Source organism: Psittacula echo (genome assembly GCF_963264785.1).
Source record: "Psittacula echo genome assembly, chromosome: 2".
NCBI classification, from domain to species: Eukaryota; Metazoa; Chordata; class Aves; order Psittaciformes; family Psittacidae; genus Psittacula; species Psittacula echo.
This window is the reverse complement of record NC_137737.1, coordinates 56,097,987-56,115,199: the sequence shown is the minus strand read 5'-3', so window position 1 is coordinate 56,115,199 and position 17,213 is coordinate 56,097,987. Positions and strand designations below refer to the sequence as shown.

The 17,213-nt window shown below is 48.6% G+C and overlaps 1 protein-coding gene across 1 annotated transcript; it reads left to right on the top strand.

The window, feature by feature from the left end:
• Positions 1-4,099: 4,099 nt before the first annotated feature.
• LOC308216934 (uncharacterized protein) lies at positions 4,100-8,168 on the top strand (the record flags this gene model as incomplete). Its single annotated transcript, XM_080609636.1, has 2 exons — positions 4,100-4,112; positions 6,280-8,168. 2 exons carry the CDS (start codon positions 4,100-4,102, stop codon positions 8,166-8,168), a joined length of 1,902 nt encoding a protein of 633 aa, XP_080465762.1.
• Positions 8,169-17,213: the final 9,045 nt, after the last annotated feature.

The following is a 17,213-nucleotide window of genomic DNA, read 5'->3' as shown; positions in this document are numbered from 1 at the left end:
AGCAGTACAGGAAACCGTAGGCTTGGGCTACACAATGAAGCTGTAGGAGATACGGGCTGAAAAAAAGAAAAGCTTTCTTTGCTAATTAGATGCTCAAAAGCAATTAAAGAAAATCAGGAGGATTGGAAGGGCATAGAAAGTTAGTTGTCATTTAAACAGTTTATTCTCCTTTATCACTTTGCCTTACTGTGAAAGTTATTTCTTAAATTAATAAAAAGAATCTACAGTGTAGCAAGGCAACTAGGGGTTCTCTCAGGCTCAGCTGGCACCTATCATGTTTGCAAATCTCAGAAACAAACACCGATTCACCTGAACAAATAACTGGGCTTCTTGCTCCCTTATCTCTCCATGTCACATTGTTCAGCTTTCCAGCATTGTGTGTACCCAGCACAACAAGCCACGTCGTGCCCTCAAGCCTCCTGACATGATTAACTGTGGCATCTTTAATAAAACCTGCAGCAATATTTCCTTCTAAAGCACAGTGAAAATTTCATTTACCCCTCCTCCTTTATTTTGCCAAATTCCATTTTTATTTCATTGTATAATTAATCAGGCACTGGAGCATATGACAGCTCGGCTTAAATTTAGTTCTCACTTCTCCTATGCAGCCTTGTCAGATACAGTTGGCTGGTTAAACACAAAGTTAGATTTGTCTGAAAAAGCAACATAGAAATTGGCAATCTGGATCAGACCTTTACTCCATCTAGTCCAACATCTTGTCTCCAACGGCAACCAGCATCAGGAGAGCAAGAGGTGCACCAGGCACTGGAGGAGAACGCTATACCAAAGGCGAAGCTGTTCCTGAGCCTGGTGGTCCTCTGCCATGAAAGAGTGGCTGCACCAGGCACATGAAAGACACACACACAGACACACATCCCTCCTCCAGCCTGAGTAGCTGCTGAGCTTTGTGTCCACTCTGAGTGCCTGTGAGATAGTCCAATCTACTTGGACTTTGACCAAACAGGTGGGAAAAATGGTGTGTGCAAAGCCTGGAGGCTGCTCAAGGACTTAGAGCTTGTGAAAACATCAGTGGATAACATGGGACAGATTATGTTCTGCAACATGCTGTGCTCCAGGCACTAGAAGATAAAATGTGAGATCTTTTCAGTCCTGTACTGATCTCTACACCAGGGAAGCACAGCATAGAGCTTGCTGCTGTACAGGACTGTGAGCTTTATTTATTACTTTACCCATCTCCCATGTAGGGTTTCTTTCCTAGTACTGCAGCATCTACAAGTTTCATCCATTTCACCTTTCCACTAAATTGCAAACATATGCAAACTGATTCCCAGCACCACTTCAATAACCTGCTTCTACTCGGTGATCCCTTGCCTTTGCCCATGCAGGTCTGTTCCAGCAGGCTGTTATTCCCGTAGCTGGCCAAGCTGGACTTATGTCTTGCCTCTTGGTGACCTGATACGAGGAATCATCTCCCAGAGCAGGACACGGCTTGAATATGCCATGCCAGCACCTACATGCTTCTTGGCCCAGCTGTCTATGTCAGAACGTCAGGTCACAATGCAATGTCTAGAGGATTTGGCGGGTTGAAGGGCCAGGGGAACTGGGGTGTTTGATATGAAGTGGGATGAGAAAAGGAGCTTAGGGGTAAATTGTCGTCAGGGGAGACACTGGGGAAAAGTTCTCATCTAAATAGTAGCAATCAAAGGCAAATACATCTGTATTTGAGAAACAGAGAGAAACAGAGAGGAGGTATGCAAAACATTCACACACATACTACACAAGGCAAGGACGCCTTATTAGATCAAAAATGAAGGATTGCGTTTTAAAAAATACAATAAAACAAATTAAATTGCCGAAAGTGTGAGATTTTCGAAGTGAGAGCAGGCTGGATAGAGCTTTCACTGGCATCTAGTGGCATGTTGCAGAGTCACTGCAGCTGATGGCACAGCTTCACTTCCAAAGTGGGTTTCCCCAGGATAGCAGAAGCTGTTCAGACTGGCAGGTCACCACTTCCAAACTGGGCTTAGAAGAGGCATTTTTGTACATAGCCTAACCCTGCCTTGACAACTCGGTCTAAGAAGCCCATTTGGGCATGAGCATAATGTACTCTGAGTCTATTTTTGACTGCACAGGCAAAACCTTGAGGTCATACCAAGGCATATTTGGTCTCTTATTTTCTTGGACTTTGGGGCTTTGCATGAGTCTGAGAGACAGCAGGGAGATCTGGTCTGTTTGAAGAAGAGGGTGAGCTATGGAGGCACTCACCTGGGAAAATGGAGATGTCAATGGAGGAAAACAGGATCTCTGAGAACACAAGTTATCTGCCCTACTAGAAGCATCCACTTTAGAATAAGATAAATCGTGTCCCAGTGGACAAACGGACACTGACACAGCAAAATGGCATGATCCTGCCACCTTACTCCACATCCCTCTGGCAGCAAAGGAGTCACACAAACGGTCCCCACCAGCTTCTCTGTATGTGCCTCTCATCCATGACTTCTCAATCCCACTCCCTCCATGGTGCCACACACCAAGATGGGGCTGGCTGATGGAACTGCTGGCTGGCACCATCCACAGTGTTGGTATTATGGGAACAGGAAGGATGGAAAAGCGGGGACATGTTCCCTAAAGGCATCCTGCACACGAGGAATCTCCCCTCAGCCTGCCTGGGGTCTACTGTTGCTTAACACCGTAGTCCCTGCTGTCTGTCTGGGACATGCTGTGGCATCTTCATGCATCAAAGCAGAAGACCTTCATTAAGGCAAACTGAATAAGGCTTGGGTATCTTCTGCTGCACATGTACTGCTATAAAGGTGGTTAGATTTGTGTGGCTTTTTCCTTCACTGGGCTGGGATACAAGCTGGACTGTAGGTGCATCCTCATGCTGGTGCTGCTGCCCCATACTGCTGGTTTGTATTGGGGTAGGAAATACATCAGCAGACTTTATCCAAGATAGATACAGTGTGTAAACTAGATCTGAACTCCAGCAACCCTGTAATCTTGAACTTTCTTGAATGATTTGAGCCAGATACCTCACCATCTCCTGCCTCAGTTTCCCTGATTTAAACTGGAGGAGAACAGCATGTTTGCAGCCTTGTGTCATATTTCGGACATGATAGGAGGTGCTGGTTATCCAGGAATGAGTGTTATTATCCAACCTCAGAGGCATGGGACAGCCCTAATCCCTGCCCCAGGGAAGAGGTATGCAGAAGCAGCTTTCCACCATGCACAGGCTCCTGAAACTCCCTCAGAGAATCATCCTGGGCTAGAGCTTCATGCTGAGTCTCTAAGCCTCATTGTACAGGGCAGATCCAGGAGGTTCTTGCTGCACTCTATGAGGTCCTGCTGAGACACAGGCTCTCCCAGGTGGTGCTCAATCACTGCTAAATCAAATCCATATGCCTCAGTGTCCACCCTTGTCAAATCTGCACACCAGTCTTGTGCTTCCACTGAGCACTAAAACGGATCCTTTCCTGGTATCTAGGCACCAGCCTTGGTTGCTGCCTCCCCTCAGGGGGATTGCAAGCTGCTGCAGACACAGAAATATTCCCTGAAATGCATCTTTCCTCTCATGACTGTTCCTGGAGCAAGTCCCAGACAATCAGCCTGGGAGGGAAGAAGGATGCTTGCAGCACTGTGGGATGTTTTCCTGCCCACAACAATAAAAAGAAAACGATCTCAGCTGGCACAGACAGAAATGGCCTGATCCTGACCTACCGTCTGCCAGGGCAGAGAGGGCAGCGTGAGGGACCAGAGCTGCTGGGGAGAACTACAATTCCCAGCAGGCAGTGCGAGCCGGGGACCCTTTCAGCTTCCCACCAATGTAGCGGTGCAGAAGAAAGGCACATCAGGGCGAAAATCCCTTCCTCTCCTTTCCTGCGTTCCCGCTAACACCTTGGCAGTGGCGTGAAAATCCTTCCTGCTGGCATGAGATGCTGAGAGCATCTCCCCTGCTCCTTCAACCTTTGCTCTTTGTCTTTGTTTCGATTCACCCTTCCTCCGGTAGCTCTCACTGCACTGGCCACAGACTTCCTTTAGGTCAGGCCAGCTGCGGCTGCAGCACAAGTTGCGGCCAAGTCGCAAACATTGTTGTGCCACTGAGACTGCCCCGGAGGAGAGCAATGCCAGACATAGGTTGATGGCCTGCTCAGGTAAGATGCTTTCGGCCAACTGCCCTTCATTTGTCTGTGTAGCCCAAAGAAAAGACGAAGCAACCTCCTGGGATCTAGTTCTGCCCTTGATTCAATCTCTGAGCACAGGGGGATTGCGGAGCTGAAGGTAAAGGTAGGATTTGGACCTGTAGGATCTGGATACTTTTAAAAATAAAATTAAAAAAAAAAAAAGCAATAATATAAGCAGGAATTTCTCCTTTTACTCTGACCTGAATTCAGAGATCTGCTGCTTATTGCCAAAATCCAGAGGCAATTAAAATGCTGCTGCTGGTGGGATGTTTTCTGTAAGGGACTGGTGTGAGCATTCATGGCAAGGAGAGAGGCTGTGGACAGAGCAGCAAGCCCACTACCCCTCCACCTGCAGCTGCACCTGAATACACTACCCCATAAGGGAGTTATGACCTCTGTCAATTAAAAATACTCTGGTGAACCTTATTGGGTCCTCTTTCCAGCCTGGCTGCGGCTGAGGCTTTCCCTGCTGATTTAAAACCTGCTCTAGATGTCGCATAGCTGCTCTCCCACCCAGGGAGAAGTCTTGGCCCGCCTCAGAGTCCCTCCTTGTGCTAGCAAACATTAAGCCCTGTTGCTGCTCCAAGTGGGTGTGTTTTGTCCTTCCTGGGTCAGGGTAACTTTGCAGGTACTTGTTTTGGGGCTTTTTTTAATAGTTGTTTCTGTTCTCCTGTGGTACCTCTGTACTAGCACAGGGAATTTAGCACTGTTGTGCTTCAGTGGTAGCTTTTACCTACATCAGTGGGGATACAGATGGCTTAGCTGAAGGGGAAATACAAGCATCATGACTAAATCTGAAGTAAATGTCCCCATAATAACTGTTTCCTGAAATAGCTGCCCGCTTCATTTACCACTCTGACCTCTCTCCTCTGAGGAGCAAGTAATGAACTCTGCAAGTTGTGCTTGGATGTTTATACTCCACATCTCCCACTGCTTGTCCCCTGACCCATGGCATCCTCCTTCCCCATTTCCCTTACACATCAGTGGCAGGCTCCCGAGGGATTCGTGTTCTCAGCCACCCAGACCTCCAAGGACAAGTGTCATTGAGAGCTTGTGTCCTTGCTGGCAGCCAGCCCCAGAACTGGTGATTTTGGCAGCCTCACCTTCACCTATCAGCACCATCAGTAAAAGCCTGCTCAGCTATGCATACACTTCTTGACAGCCATTTCTAGCACCACTGTCTTCCTTTTCCCTCAGTCTTTCTGGCTCTTTCCCTACTGCAATTCACAGACTTGATAAAAGTTATTGCTCACATCTCTGTTGGCACTGAATTATTCCCCAATGTAAATGTAAATACGTAGAACCCAGACCTTGCTGTCAACTGAACCTTACTGAGGAGGACAAAGTCACTTTATCTTTCCATGTTTCACTTCTCCAGCTGTCCCCTGAGGATACCACTGACCTGTCTTCCACTGTGCATGGAGGTTTGCCAGGAAAAAGCAGAACACTTCAGTTTTGCAAGTGGTGCCAAGTTTGGTTTTCTTTTAGGTTTGGGGGGGTTTGGTTGGTGAACAGTCACTCATCAAAAATATGCATTAATTAAATATTTACTTATAAATCTTCTTGGACTAAGGACAGAGGACTATTCTGAGAGTAAATCACTAGTGCAGCAATAGGAGAGTCAAAACCTCATTGCAGTAGCAAGTACATCACAGATCCCCCCCAGTGCCGGGAAAAATGAGCCTGTTCCTAGTCCAGCCAAGCCCATGGCTTCAAAGATCTCAGGTTCAGCCTCCCATGGAGCCATCAAGGTGCCACCTGTGGTGTTTACATAGTGAACACAGAAGGTGGAGAAGAAATAACAACCTAACTATTTTCACTTTATTTTTTCAGTCTGGTAATCCAAGTCTCCAGAAACGACAGGGAGGCCTCTCCAGCAGATCAGAGTAGCCAAGAGATGGAGTTACAAATATTGCTTCTACAAGCTGAGGTGGAAGGAGGCTGAGAAATGAAGAAGACCACATGCTCCTTGTTGCCCCAGAGCTGATGTTCAGCAGCAGCACCGTTTCCCCTACAGCGAATAAAGTGCATCCATTAAAGTACACTTTGATGTGTGTGTCCTGATGGTTTTTGTATCCTCCCAGACAGTCCATCCCCATAACACTGTGGCTTTTTGTACCTGACATCTGCTTGGCAGGTCCACCATGCACCACTGGGAAGGACTTGGTTAAACGTGTGGCACTAAAGACCCACGTGTGTCAGGAGTGCGGCACATCCTTCAGCAAGAAGGGGAACCTAAAGAGACACCAGCGGATCCACACAGCAGAGGAGCTCTTCACTTGTGGGGAGTGTAGGAGGTGCTTCACCACCCAAGGGCACTTCATGACCCACCAGAGCATCCACACAGGAGAGAGACCTTTCTGCTGTGGAGAGCGCGGGCGGTGCTTCCATCTGGAGATATGCCTGGCTGCCCACCAGAAAGCACACACCAGAGGTGGTCCCTACCTCTGCACCCATTGCGGCAAGAGCCTGAGCACAAAGATCTACTTCAATATCCACATGCGGACCCACACGGAGAAGAGGCCGTTCGCCTGCACCGAGTGTGGGAAGAGCTTTGTGAAGAAGGGCACGCTCACCACCCACAGAGAGATCCACAAGAGGGAAAAGCCCTTCAAATGCCCCGACTGCAGTAGGTGCTTTGGGCAAAGTGCCACACTGCTGGCCCACCAGAAGATACACCTCCACGGGGGGCCTTTCATTTGTACCGAGTGTGGGAAGAGCTTGAGCACCAAGAGGTATTTTGGTGTCCACCAGAGGAACCATGCTAAGCAGAAGCAAAAGCCGCTCGAGGGACATATTAATGGTGTGTCTCTCCAGATCATGCGGATTAAAGAGAAGCCTGATCTTGCCTTCAGGTCAGAGGAGACTATGTCGGAAAATATGTCCCATGAAGGAGATGCCCAGGGACGTAGCATACCTAGAATCCCATTTAATCCAAAAAGTCCTCCTTGGAAAATCCGGATGAAGGAGGATCCAGAACCACCCACTAATGACACAGCAAACATTTCTGCAATAGCCTGCCAGAAACTTTACATCAAGGAAGAGCCACCAGAAAATCTGGACTATGGAAAGATCCCACTGATGGCTTTACAGGGGAGACTGCTTAAAAAGGAAGAAGATGCTGATGGCCAGCATGAGCAGGAAGTCCCCACAGCCAGTAACCTGGTGCTCCATGTGAAGGAAGAACCACAGGAAAGCACTGAGTTTGAGATGCATTATGGGCAGAAGCCAAACCTCAGTGTTAACCAGAGGATCCAGATTAAAGAGGAACCTCATATGGAGGCCAGTCACCAGGAGAGCCTGAGCCCAAAGAGGAAGCAGAAGAAAAGCTATTTGTCCACCAAAGAAAGGATGCTGGAGAACAGGGAGAAATCCATGTCCAAAGATCCCTCAGTGAAGGGAGCTCCCAAGGGTGAACGGGTTTTCCCCTGTCCTGAGTGTGGGAAGAGTTTCAACCAGAAATCAAACCTGACCAGACACAGGAAGATCCACACAAGTGAGGGGCCATTCAAGTGCAGTGAGTGTGGGGAGAGCTTCCGCATGAACCGCAAGCTGATCCGCCACCAGCGAGTCCACATGAGCGAGCCCTTCAAATGCACCGAGTGCGGGAAGAGCTTCACCCAGCGGTCAAATCTGGTCCGGCATCAGAGGATTCACACCAAGGAGGAGCCCTACCAGTGCCCCGAGTGCGAGAAGACCTTCAATCAGAAGGCCAACCTCTTCCGTCACCAAACCATCCATGTCCGCATGGGGCTGTGCAAGTGCACCAAATGTGGGAAATGCTTCCCCCATAAGAGCCACCTGATTAAACACCAGCTGCTCCACTCCCGAGGTGGGGCCTACGAGTGTGGGGTCTGTGCGAAGCGTTATCGGCTGAAGAAGTACCTGAGGAGGCACCAGAAGATCCATGAACGGGAAGGAACTGCTCCCTGCTTAAAACAGGGGGAGGCCACAGGGACCGTCAGTGGACCCCACCACAACAAACAGAGAGTGTTGTACCCCATGAATAGCAAAGAGGAGAGCTGAGAGGATGTGGTGCTTGGCCTGTGGGAAAGTCCTTTGGGAAAGGGGAGGGATGGAGACAAACTCTGCTCACCTTATGTGTGCAGTATCTGGGCACTGGGAGGTCAACTTGAGAGTACAGTGGGGACAATGGGGCAGAGCACTGCTGGAAACCAGTCCCCTGCAGCTTTTCTGAGGACAACCCTCAGAGCATCATTTGCTTACAGCTGTGGGATGGGGCTGGAGAGCCAAGTCTCCTCAGAACACTTAGAGATGGAGGGACAAAAGCTTGGCATCCTTTGTAATGGTATGGTTGTGCTTCTGTAGGGTGCCAAAGTTGTGGATGCCAAAATTGTCTTGTGTGGGCAATGTCTGGCCAGGGGGACCAGGCGGGATTTATATTTGTTAGAATACTGTGTTTCTGAGAATGCTGAAGGAAACCTCTCCCATCTAGGCGAGGGTTTGAAGCAAGGGCCAGCTCTCATGTAGCTCTGATCCACACCTTGATCCTGCTGGGCTGATGGACCCTAGTCAACGAGGTGTACATATCTGGGGTAAACTATTGCCAGCCAGAGTGGGGTTTTAAGACCTGAATCCCACAAACCAGGCTCCCAGACTGGCTTAAACCAGATCCATAAAATTAATTAATGCAAAATTAATGACTGTTTTTCCAAAGCTAGCCCAGAGGCCAACAGATTGTATTATTATTTGTGCCCCCACAGTCCCACTGCATGGATGTAAATAGGGATGGTTTTTCTTAGCACCAAGTTTTACATCTCTGATGAACAGGTGGCTTTCTCACCACAAGTCTCAAAAGGCATCAGTGACTTCACCAGCTGGAGCAACACCAGGGCTGGTTCTCAGACACCTGCTTCCCTATCTGTTACTGTGAAGCTCTTCGTAGGATATTGATTTCATTGGGCATGATTTAGGGACTTCAAACAAGCAGCAGGAATAGCTGGAAAAGTCTTCAGTCTTTAAGGACTAGAGAGCTGGAAAATACTTCCCTGTTGGGGTATTTTCCTTTCCTGTCCCTGGTGTAAAGGGGAATGTGCAGCTACTCAAAAGCAGGTACAGTTCAGCAGTCTGTATTGCTCACTGATGATGATTTCGTGTGAGTGTTCCCTAGTCAGATGAGTCTTTGTGTCTTGAAAGTCCCTGGTGGAGCAGAGATGTGGAGGGAATCCACAATCCCCTGAGCAGCTCCCCAAGGTTTCTCTGTGGCACTGCTACATGGCCAGCTGGGCACTGCCGAGCAAAGACGCATATTGAGGTTCGTTGTGTTGCTGTAATACGTACAGTCCAAGAGGCAAGTGGAAGAGTGTTCCATAGTGAAATAGTAGCTCTGCCTTTCTGGTTTTGTGCAAGAAAAGAAGCCCCGTTCCTACCCCCAAGGCACACACCACTTCCTTCTCACAGGACATGCTGCAGATAGCATCCTCTTAGAGGCCCCTGAAAGTCATGCAGCATGACTTTGGGCAGCTACGTGCTGTGATGCTTCAGACCCAAGCTGCTTGTTATCTGCGCTGCCCACTCTGGAGCAGCTTGTCTCTCTAGGCAGGGATACTGAGGCATGAAGAGAAGGAAAGGAGCAGGACAAACTGTTCTTGAGCTTTGCCTTTACCAGCTACTTGGACACTGGTATGTTGCATTGAGGCACTTTATTGTGGCACAACGCTGAGAACAGCTGCCAAACTCCAAAAGCACAGAGTAATTTTTATGTTTAGATTCTCACATCCTTTGATATATTCAGGCCCAGAATATGATTTTGAACAGCAAAGCAAGCTCTGACAGCCTCTGAAGGAGGCAACCTCAGTCCCCTTACCTGCAAAGTGTAGCCAAACTGATTGATGCAAGGCTCCCCCTCAAATCCCTGTGATCTGGTGGAGATTCATTTCTGGGACAGAAAAGGCAGATGCATAGGGGAAAAAACAAGTTTAGGATGTTCTAGAGGAGACTAAGGAGCATCCTTGTTAAAAAAATGGGTCTGGGCCATATGACAGGTAAGCCAGGGCTGGGAAACTATGATCCTTGGGAAGAATATGGCTGAGCCAAACTAGCGAAGCAAAACAGCCTCTGTTAGGCTTGCTGAGGGGCAGAGCCCTTCAGTGGGGAGAAATTAATCACCAGATGGATGGCATTTATTTCATTTTCATTAGTGTAGTTTAGGACTGTAGAGGCTTTTACTAGGAAGAGGAACTGGTATGAGAGGTTTGCCAGGTGTATTATGTGTCCGTGCACACAGACAGGACACTGAGTCAATGTCAGTAGCTTTCCTGGACATCGCTTGATCTTCCACTGTTGGCCGTAGCCAAGTGTGGGTGTCCTAGCTTCTGGGGACAATTGCGGCTGGTAGTTTGTAATATCTCCTCAATAAAGAAAATATTTAAAGAAAAAAAGGAAACAAAATAAGCCTCTTCTCTGGTTTTTGACTTTTAAGAAGAAATCTGGTCTTGCACAGTGGGTCAGGTAAGGCTTGTCTTGAGACAATTGCTGTCCTAGTTCTAGCCATGCACATTGTTTCTGTGAATTTCAAGAGGAATTTGGCTGTGGGATTATTTTTGATCACCTCATTGCCTCATTGACTATCTGTGTGCATAATCTCAGCATCAGTTCTGTCTCTAATATTCAGCATGGCTTATTTGGAGGAAGGCTGTGACTGGAGCTCGTATGCAAGAGTGCTTATTTCATGGTTCAGTTGGATGCATGGAGCTGATTGGTGCTCAGCCTGTTCTGGTATGGTGGGAACAAGAGGGTCTCTGGGGCCATAGCTAACATCTGCTCCAACATAAGTACCCTGGGATGTTTACTTGCCTTTTGAGAATATGATAGTTCCCATGAGAACTTCTTCAAGAATCCCAGGCTGCAGGGAGCCTAGTGTCCCTACAGATGGGGAGTGAGAAAAGGAAAAACACCGGGAGGAAAACTGGGTGAGCAACAGAACACTCAATATCACATACTTTATCTGTTCTCTTGTGACTGGCAGCCTCTGTGGTGTATGAGTACTTACTTACCACCAGCACCTTAGCTACCCGTCATCCTATCCAGAGCCAGTGTTGCAACCAGGTAGCACCACATGGGACCAGGCTATCAAGCTGAACCTCCTGTGGCCAAGGCACGCTTCGAGCCACTGCCTCCATCTCCTGACCCAAAGCACAGTTTCTCCCTTGAAAGTGATTTCTTGTGCTGCAACAAAGCCAAGGTGAGAGATCTCCATCAAAGGACCAAAGCTTCTGACTACTCCCCAGCTGCAGATACTCTGAACAAGGTCAATAAAATCTATGATCTCCTTTTCTAGGATCAGGGTTAGCCTGGAAGCAGGAGCAGCCCCTGCAATGGGGTAGATGAGTTGGGCAGTGCTTGCCAGTGGCTCTCTGTTAATTGCAGGAGGTGATTACAGCCCATTGCTATCCTTTGTAAAAAGACTGCTGTCCCACGGGGGACACTGCAGAGCCCCACTGCTCAGTCTTTTTCCCACCCCAAGCTGACTTCTGCCTCTTCTGCTTCTGTCTGGCCTCTTCCCTGGGGAGCTGCTGTTTCAAGGGCGCCAACCTCCTCAAAGTCACTGTAAACCAAAGCCAGAAGTAAAAAGCAGAGATCTGGAAATCCTTCCCTACCAAGTCACAAGATTTTCTCCTTTTTCATCATTTGAAAAATAGGATAAGATGCTTTGCAAATAGAATAAAGTACAGACTGTACTAATTTCTACATGTGCACTGGCCTCCGAGAAACAAAATAGACTGAACAGTGAGTGTCTGAATGTAGAAGACAACTTCTGCTGGGAGAGTAACAGGGTTTTGAAGTCATGCAAGAGTAAGCCATCATTACACTGTGCTGAAGTTCACTTTCCATTAGAAATGCCTGCAGAGCAGAAAACCAGTCCCTGCAGGAGAGCTTGGAACAGCACTGCTGTGAGCTCACTTAGGGGAGAAAGGACTTAGGAAACTAAATCTTGTGAACTACAAGCTAAGCAACCCTCAAAACTGGTTACTCCTAGTCACAGCTCAGAGTGTTGGCTTAGGATGAAGGCAGAGATTGCTAATACCCTTTTGCTGCACCACTGAGCTGCAGCTCATTGTGCATAGTCAAGGGCACAAGCTTAGTATTGCAGCCAGTATTGCAGGGCCCAAAACTTCCCCATCAGAGTGATGGACAAAGAAGCAGAAAAGCTCTTGTGACAAAGAATGTCTTACTTTGATCAAGTTAATTTATAATAGCTTTAACTAGCTTGGAGTAGGTTGAAGAGCAGAGAGAAGAGGGGGGAATGTGAAGCATGGAAAAGGGGACTGTAAAGCCTCTGACCAAATGGCAGAAATGAGTTGTGGATCAGATCTAACAACATGAAGAAATGCTATGGAGCCTGGGAAACACCATGAAAATCTGGGCTTCCCTGGGAGAAGGTGTTAGATCCAGATCAAATCCTACTTACAGCTTTGCCTGTTTGTATTGACTTACTATCAGTGACTTCAGGCTACATTAAAGCCCCATCTTAGCTGATGCCACTGATGTCTCCATTTGCTGCTCATGGTGGGGTGAATGAGAAATGAGCTGCATGCTGGTGATGTTCCTGCACCTTCCTGGGTTCTCGCTCCTCTCTTCAAAGCATCACCTGCTGTTGTTTTCCTAGGCTGAATATCCTTGTGCATGAGAGCTGAAGTGCAGGAAGGAAAGATAAATCACAAGAGCTCATTTCCTGAGCATGAGCCCACATGAAGCCATTGCTACAAGGTGATCTTTATATTGCAAAACCCTCTAACCAGGCCTGCACGCCTGCCTCTGTCTGCAGCTAAGGGGTCAGGTGTGATCAGAAACTAAGGAGCTTGTGATTAATTTCCTGGGATGGACAACCCCAAATCAGATACACACACATAAACACACACCCCCACCCCAGCCCTATGAATGTAACTGAAAAGACAGGAAAACAAGTCACAGATCAGCACCCCTTTGCTCACTCTGCAGACAACAGCATCTTAGATGCACAGGTGGAGCACATCTGATCTCTCTGAGACTTCTCTCCATAAAGTGGAGTACGGTAGAAATTACACCAGACCCTGTAGGTGTTCCTTACTGCTTGCCTTTACAGGGGGATAGAGCATGAGGAGCTCCTGTTCCAAGCAGGACCTGCAGAGGTTCAGCCCTTGCTTCCCCAGCCCCTTCTCTGTCTTATGGCCCAGGGGAAGAGGGAGACAGAGGTGACAGTCACACCTAGCCCAGATGGTCTGGGAGCCCAGTTCCTGCAGCACTGTATGACTCCCTTTGAGCCCCTTTGTATCCTCTTTCTCTGTGTAGTTTTTGCAGACCTTTGACATAGGCTTCCTGCGTCTCAGCACTTCAGTCCCACAGAGGATAAAGGATAAAGCTGGGGAAGAGGCAATCCCGGATGTCTGCACTCTCGGGGAAGACAGGCCTGGATTACCTTCACTCACAAGACCTTGCCTGCCTGAGAAACCCTCAGACAGCTAAACCTTAGTGAATGTAAGGTAAATGGGGCTGGAGGGAAGTTGTCCCTACAGCTAGGACATTCACTGACTGGCTGTCCTTTGATACACTGATGCTGGGAGTCAGCAGAGGAGAATCGGGAGGGAGAGATTCTTTGATGACTGGAAATATTTCTCATCAATAGGAGAGCATATTCCCAGCAATTTCTGTGGGGTATTTCCCAGCCTGCATCAAATGCTCCTTGAGTGTACTACTCAGTTTGCTTTTTATGCTGTGCACAGATGTTTCACAGGGCTGAATTAACAAGGATGTGCTGTGATTAGTTGTCTGTCATAACAGAACTTCTTTTATCTCCTAAAGACATTCTTGTTAAATACTGGACAAAGTATGTAGCAGAGAAAATAAGTCTACTTTTCATCTTAACATCTCCATGCAAATAAGCCTGATCCATCTTTAGCTCAGCATTAAGGGAGCCTCTTTCTACTCACCAAATTGCTTTCAGATGCCAGGGGCTCAGAGCAGCTCAGCTACTAAAGCACAGCCTAACATTGCTTAACTCTACTCTGCTTGCTTTTCACAAATTGATTGCCAAGCACCCAGCATGGAAAGTGGCACAGGGCTGTGAAGGTCTGTGGCTAATGTTGCATCCCAGCATGGTCAGCCAGATGCTGGGTTGGAGGACAGAAGGCATCCTTCTGCCCTTAGCAAGACAATTCCTAGGGTTTAGTCCCAGTCTGCAGGGGAATTTTGGAGAGCAAGCATGTAATTGTATCATCATACATCTGTGCAGCCTGCATATGCCCTCCCTACCCGTATGCTTTGGTGTAGCTTTGCCAATATGAATGAGGAGGGAGAAGTGAGAGCTTCCCCAGCAAAAAAACCTCAGAAATTCTCAATAAAGCTGAATAATCACAGAACCCTGGTATGGTTTGGGTTGGAAGGGACCTTAAAGCTCATCCAGTTCCAGCCCCCTGCCACAGGCAGGGACACCTTCCACTAGACCAGGTTGCTCCAAGCGCTGTCCAACCTGGCCTGGAACACTGCCAGGGATGGGGCAGCCACAGCTTCTCTGGGCCATTGGTTCCAGCTTGCTACCTGCTACAGAGCACCCAGCAACAGGCAGTCCAGCCTCCCCTGAGAGATGGAGACTTAAAAGGAGACTCACAGCCACATAGACGAAACCGTTTTCTTGGTCTCACTGGTTGAGACTCCTCCACCATGTCTAGTAAAGGATGCAGACCTGGGGTCTGCCACTGCCTCACCAGAGCTTCTCTTTCAAGTCACATCCCTGCATTTCCCATTTGCAAAGTGTGTTGAGATCCATAGACTAAAAGGTCAGGGAAGAGGGGAGTAGGATGTCTTTACTTGCTTGCACAACTCCAAGGGGGTCAGCCACAAAAACAGAGAGTGAAAGCATCCACATGGACAGCTTGGAACTACGTGGGGACTTCTAATGCAAAGCAGTTCAGCTGCCTAAAAATAGCAATTAAAAAAGAGAACTAATGTAAATCAAAAGCTATTTCCAGCTTGGGCACTGTGCTGCAGCATGGGCACTGTGTTTCCCTATAGCAACCCAGAGCCACCTCCAAAGAGTGGAGGAGTAGGCATCCTCCAAAGTAACCTAGCAAGCAGCATCCCTGTGGAGGACTACAGCTCCCAGGACCCTGCAGCCCAGGCATTGCCTGTGGAGGGACCAGGTGCTGGGCAGCCAGGCAGGAGTACAGGCAGGGAGGCACCATTGGCTGGTGATCCCCCCAACCATAACCTGAGGGGTTTTAGGGCTGCTGTTTCCTACCCCCGAGCCCCTTCTCTCACTGATCCAGTTCCTCTGTCTCTCCTCCCCCTCTGTAGTTTTTACATCACTGACACAGACTTCCTGTGGGTCAGCACCAGCAGATGTGAATGAAGTAGCTGAAGGTGAAGAAAAGCTCAAAGTGGGTAGAAATAAGAAAATCTGGCCAATGACACTTGGATACTTCCAGACCTACGTACTGCTGAGGGAGATGGGAGACAGGTCAGCACATGGCTGAGCTGGGATGCCTGGGCCAGGATGGGATGCTGAGGACTGAACCCCTTCGTGGTGACTGCATGTGTCCCACAGCATCCCTGGGCAGCAGTAGGATACCTCTGGAAGTTGGGGTCACTGCTGCAAAGCCAGAGTGTTTGTCAAGGTTGTCTGTGGGGGAGTAAACTGCCCCAGCTGGGATAAATTGCTTCCCTTGTCTTTCTCAGCCTGAATCCTGCCTGAGAGACCTAGCTTGTTCTCCTGGATGGAGGTGACCTGTGAGGTCAGAGGTATGGCTAGTCCAGGAGCAGGCAGCTTGGCTAAACATAGCAGGAACAGCCACACGACATGGGAAGGGCCATCCATCCTTTAAAATCTGCTTCTGGGACATCTGTGCAACAAGTGCTTTCAGGAGTGATGGAGGCAAGGGTGGGAATGAGTTAATACACAGCCTGCATGTGCCTGTGTATGTGCCGGTGGGGGGTTTATTCCCAGTAAAAGGAGCAGAGCAGCAGCAGAGGAGCTGCTCCTGTTCATGTGTTTCACAAGCATAACTCAGGCAGCTGTGCTGACATGCAGCTATCACTGGGAAAAACATCCCAGCACATGGAACAGCAAGAGAGAACAGTTTGCCTGAGATCATCTCTGGGCTCAGAAAAGTTGATGACCACAGAGAATAAAAGCAACCTCCGTTTCTCAGCCTAACTGAAAGGTCCACAGAGAACATCTCACCCAACACCTATCCTTCCTATTGGTGAGAAGAGCAGATGTGCTGCAAATGCCCCTGAATGGATGCCCCCTGATATGCATCAGGCTGCTGAGCCTGATGGCTCAGGGCTGCCTTTGCCCAGGTGAGGGGTTGGGCAGAGGCTTCTCAGGGCACCTTGGGGCACTTGGAAAAAGGAGCAGGGGAAGAGAGAGTTTTAGTTGGCTGCTCCACCCACCCAGGAGCTGCCCCAGGTAAGTTCCTGGGACAGTTTGGTACTGTTTCTCCCATGAAGAAAGTCTATGGCAAATGGGTTCTTTTTCAGCCTGGACTTCTAATGCAATTGGGTTAATAATGCTGCTGGTGGTGTTGTGGCTGCACCCTTCATGGGTCACATGTGACAACCTGCAAATTGAATCTGGCATCAAGGCAAAGCTGGACCTTTGGCAGTTCAACTGCAGGAAAGAAGGCAGGAGAAGGAGTTGATTCCTTGCTGCCCTGGACACCAGGATGGCATCTGCATCCACTCAGGTTTTTTCCTGGCCACCAGTCCCAGCAGACTTGCACAGCCTCTGGTGTCTGCCTCGGTGCTGCCCAGAGAAATGAGGACATTGGTGCGAGATTCACTTCTGCCTCCAGCCTGTCTGGCTGCAGCCATTGACCCAGCTGTCATTGTCCCATCACCGAGTTGGATGTGACACAAAGTCCCTATAGAAATAGATGTGCACCTGCTGAGGACGTGAGCCCCGTGGGGTTTGCACAGCCAGCTGAGCCTTAGACAATGCTTGGGCAGTTCTGTTCCACAGATGTGATATTTCAGTGCTGGGAGAACAATGTGAGACATCCCAGAGACAAGCAGCTGTTTGCTCATCCTTAACACTTACCCTTGTGATCCCAGAAGGTCCCTCTCTGCCAGTGC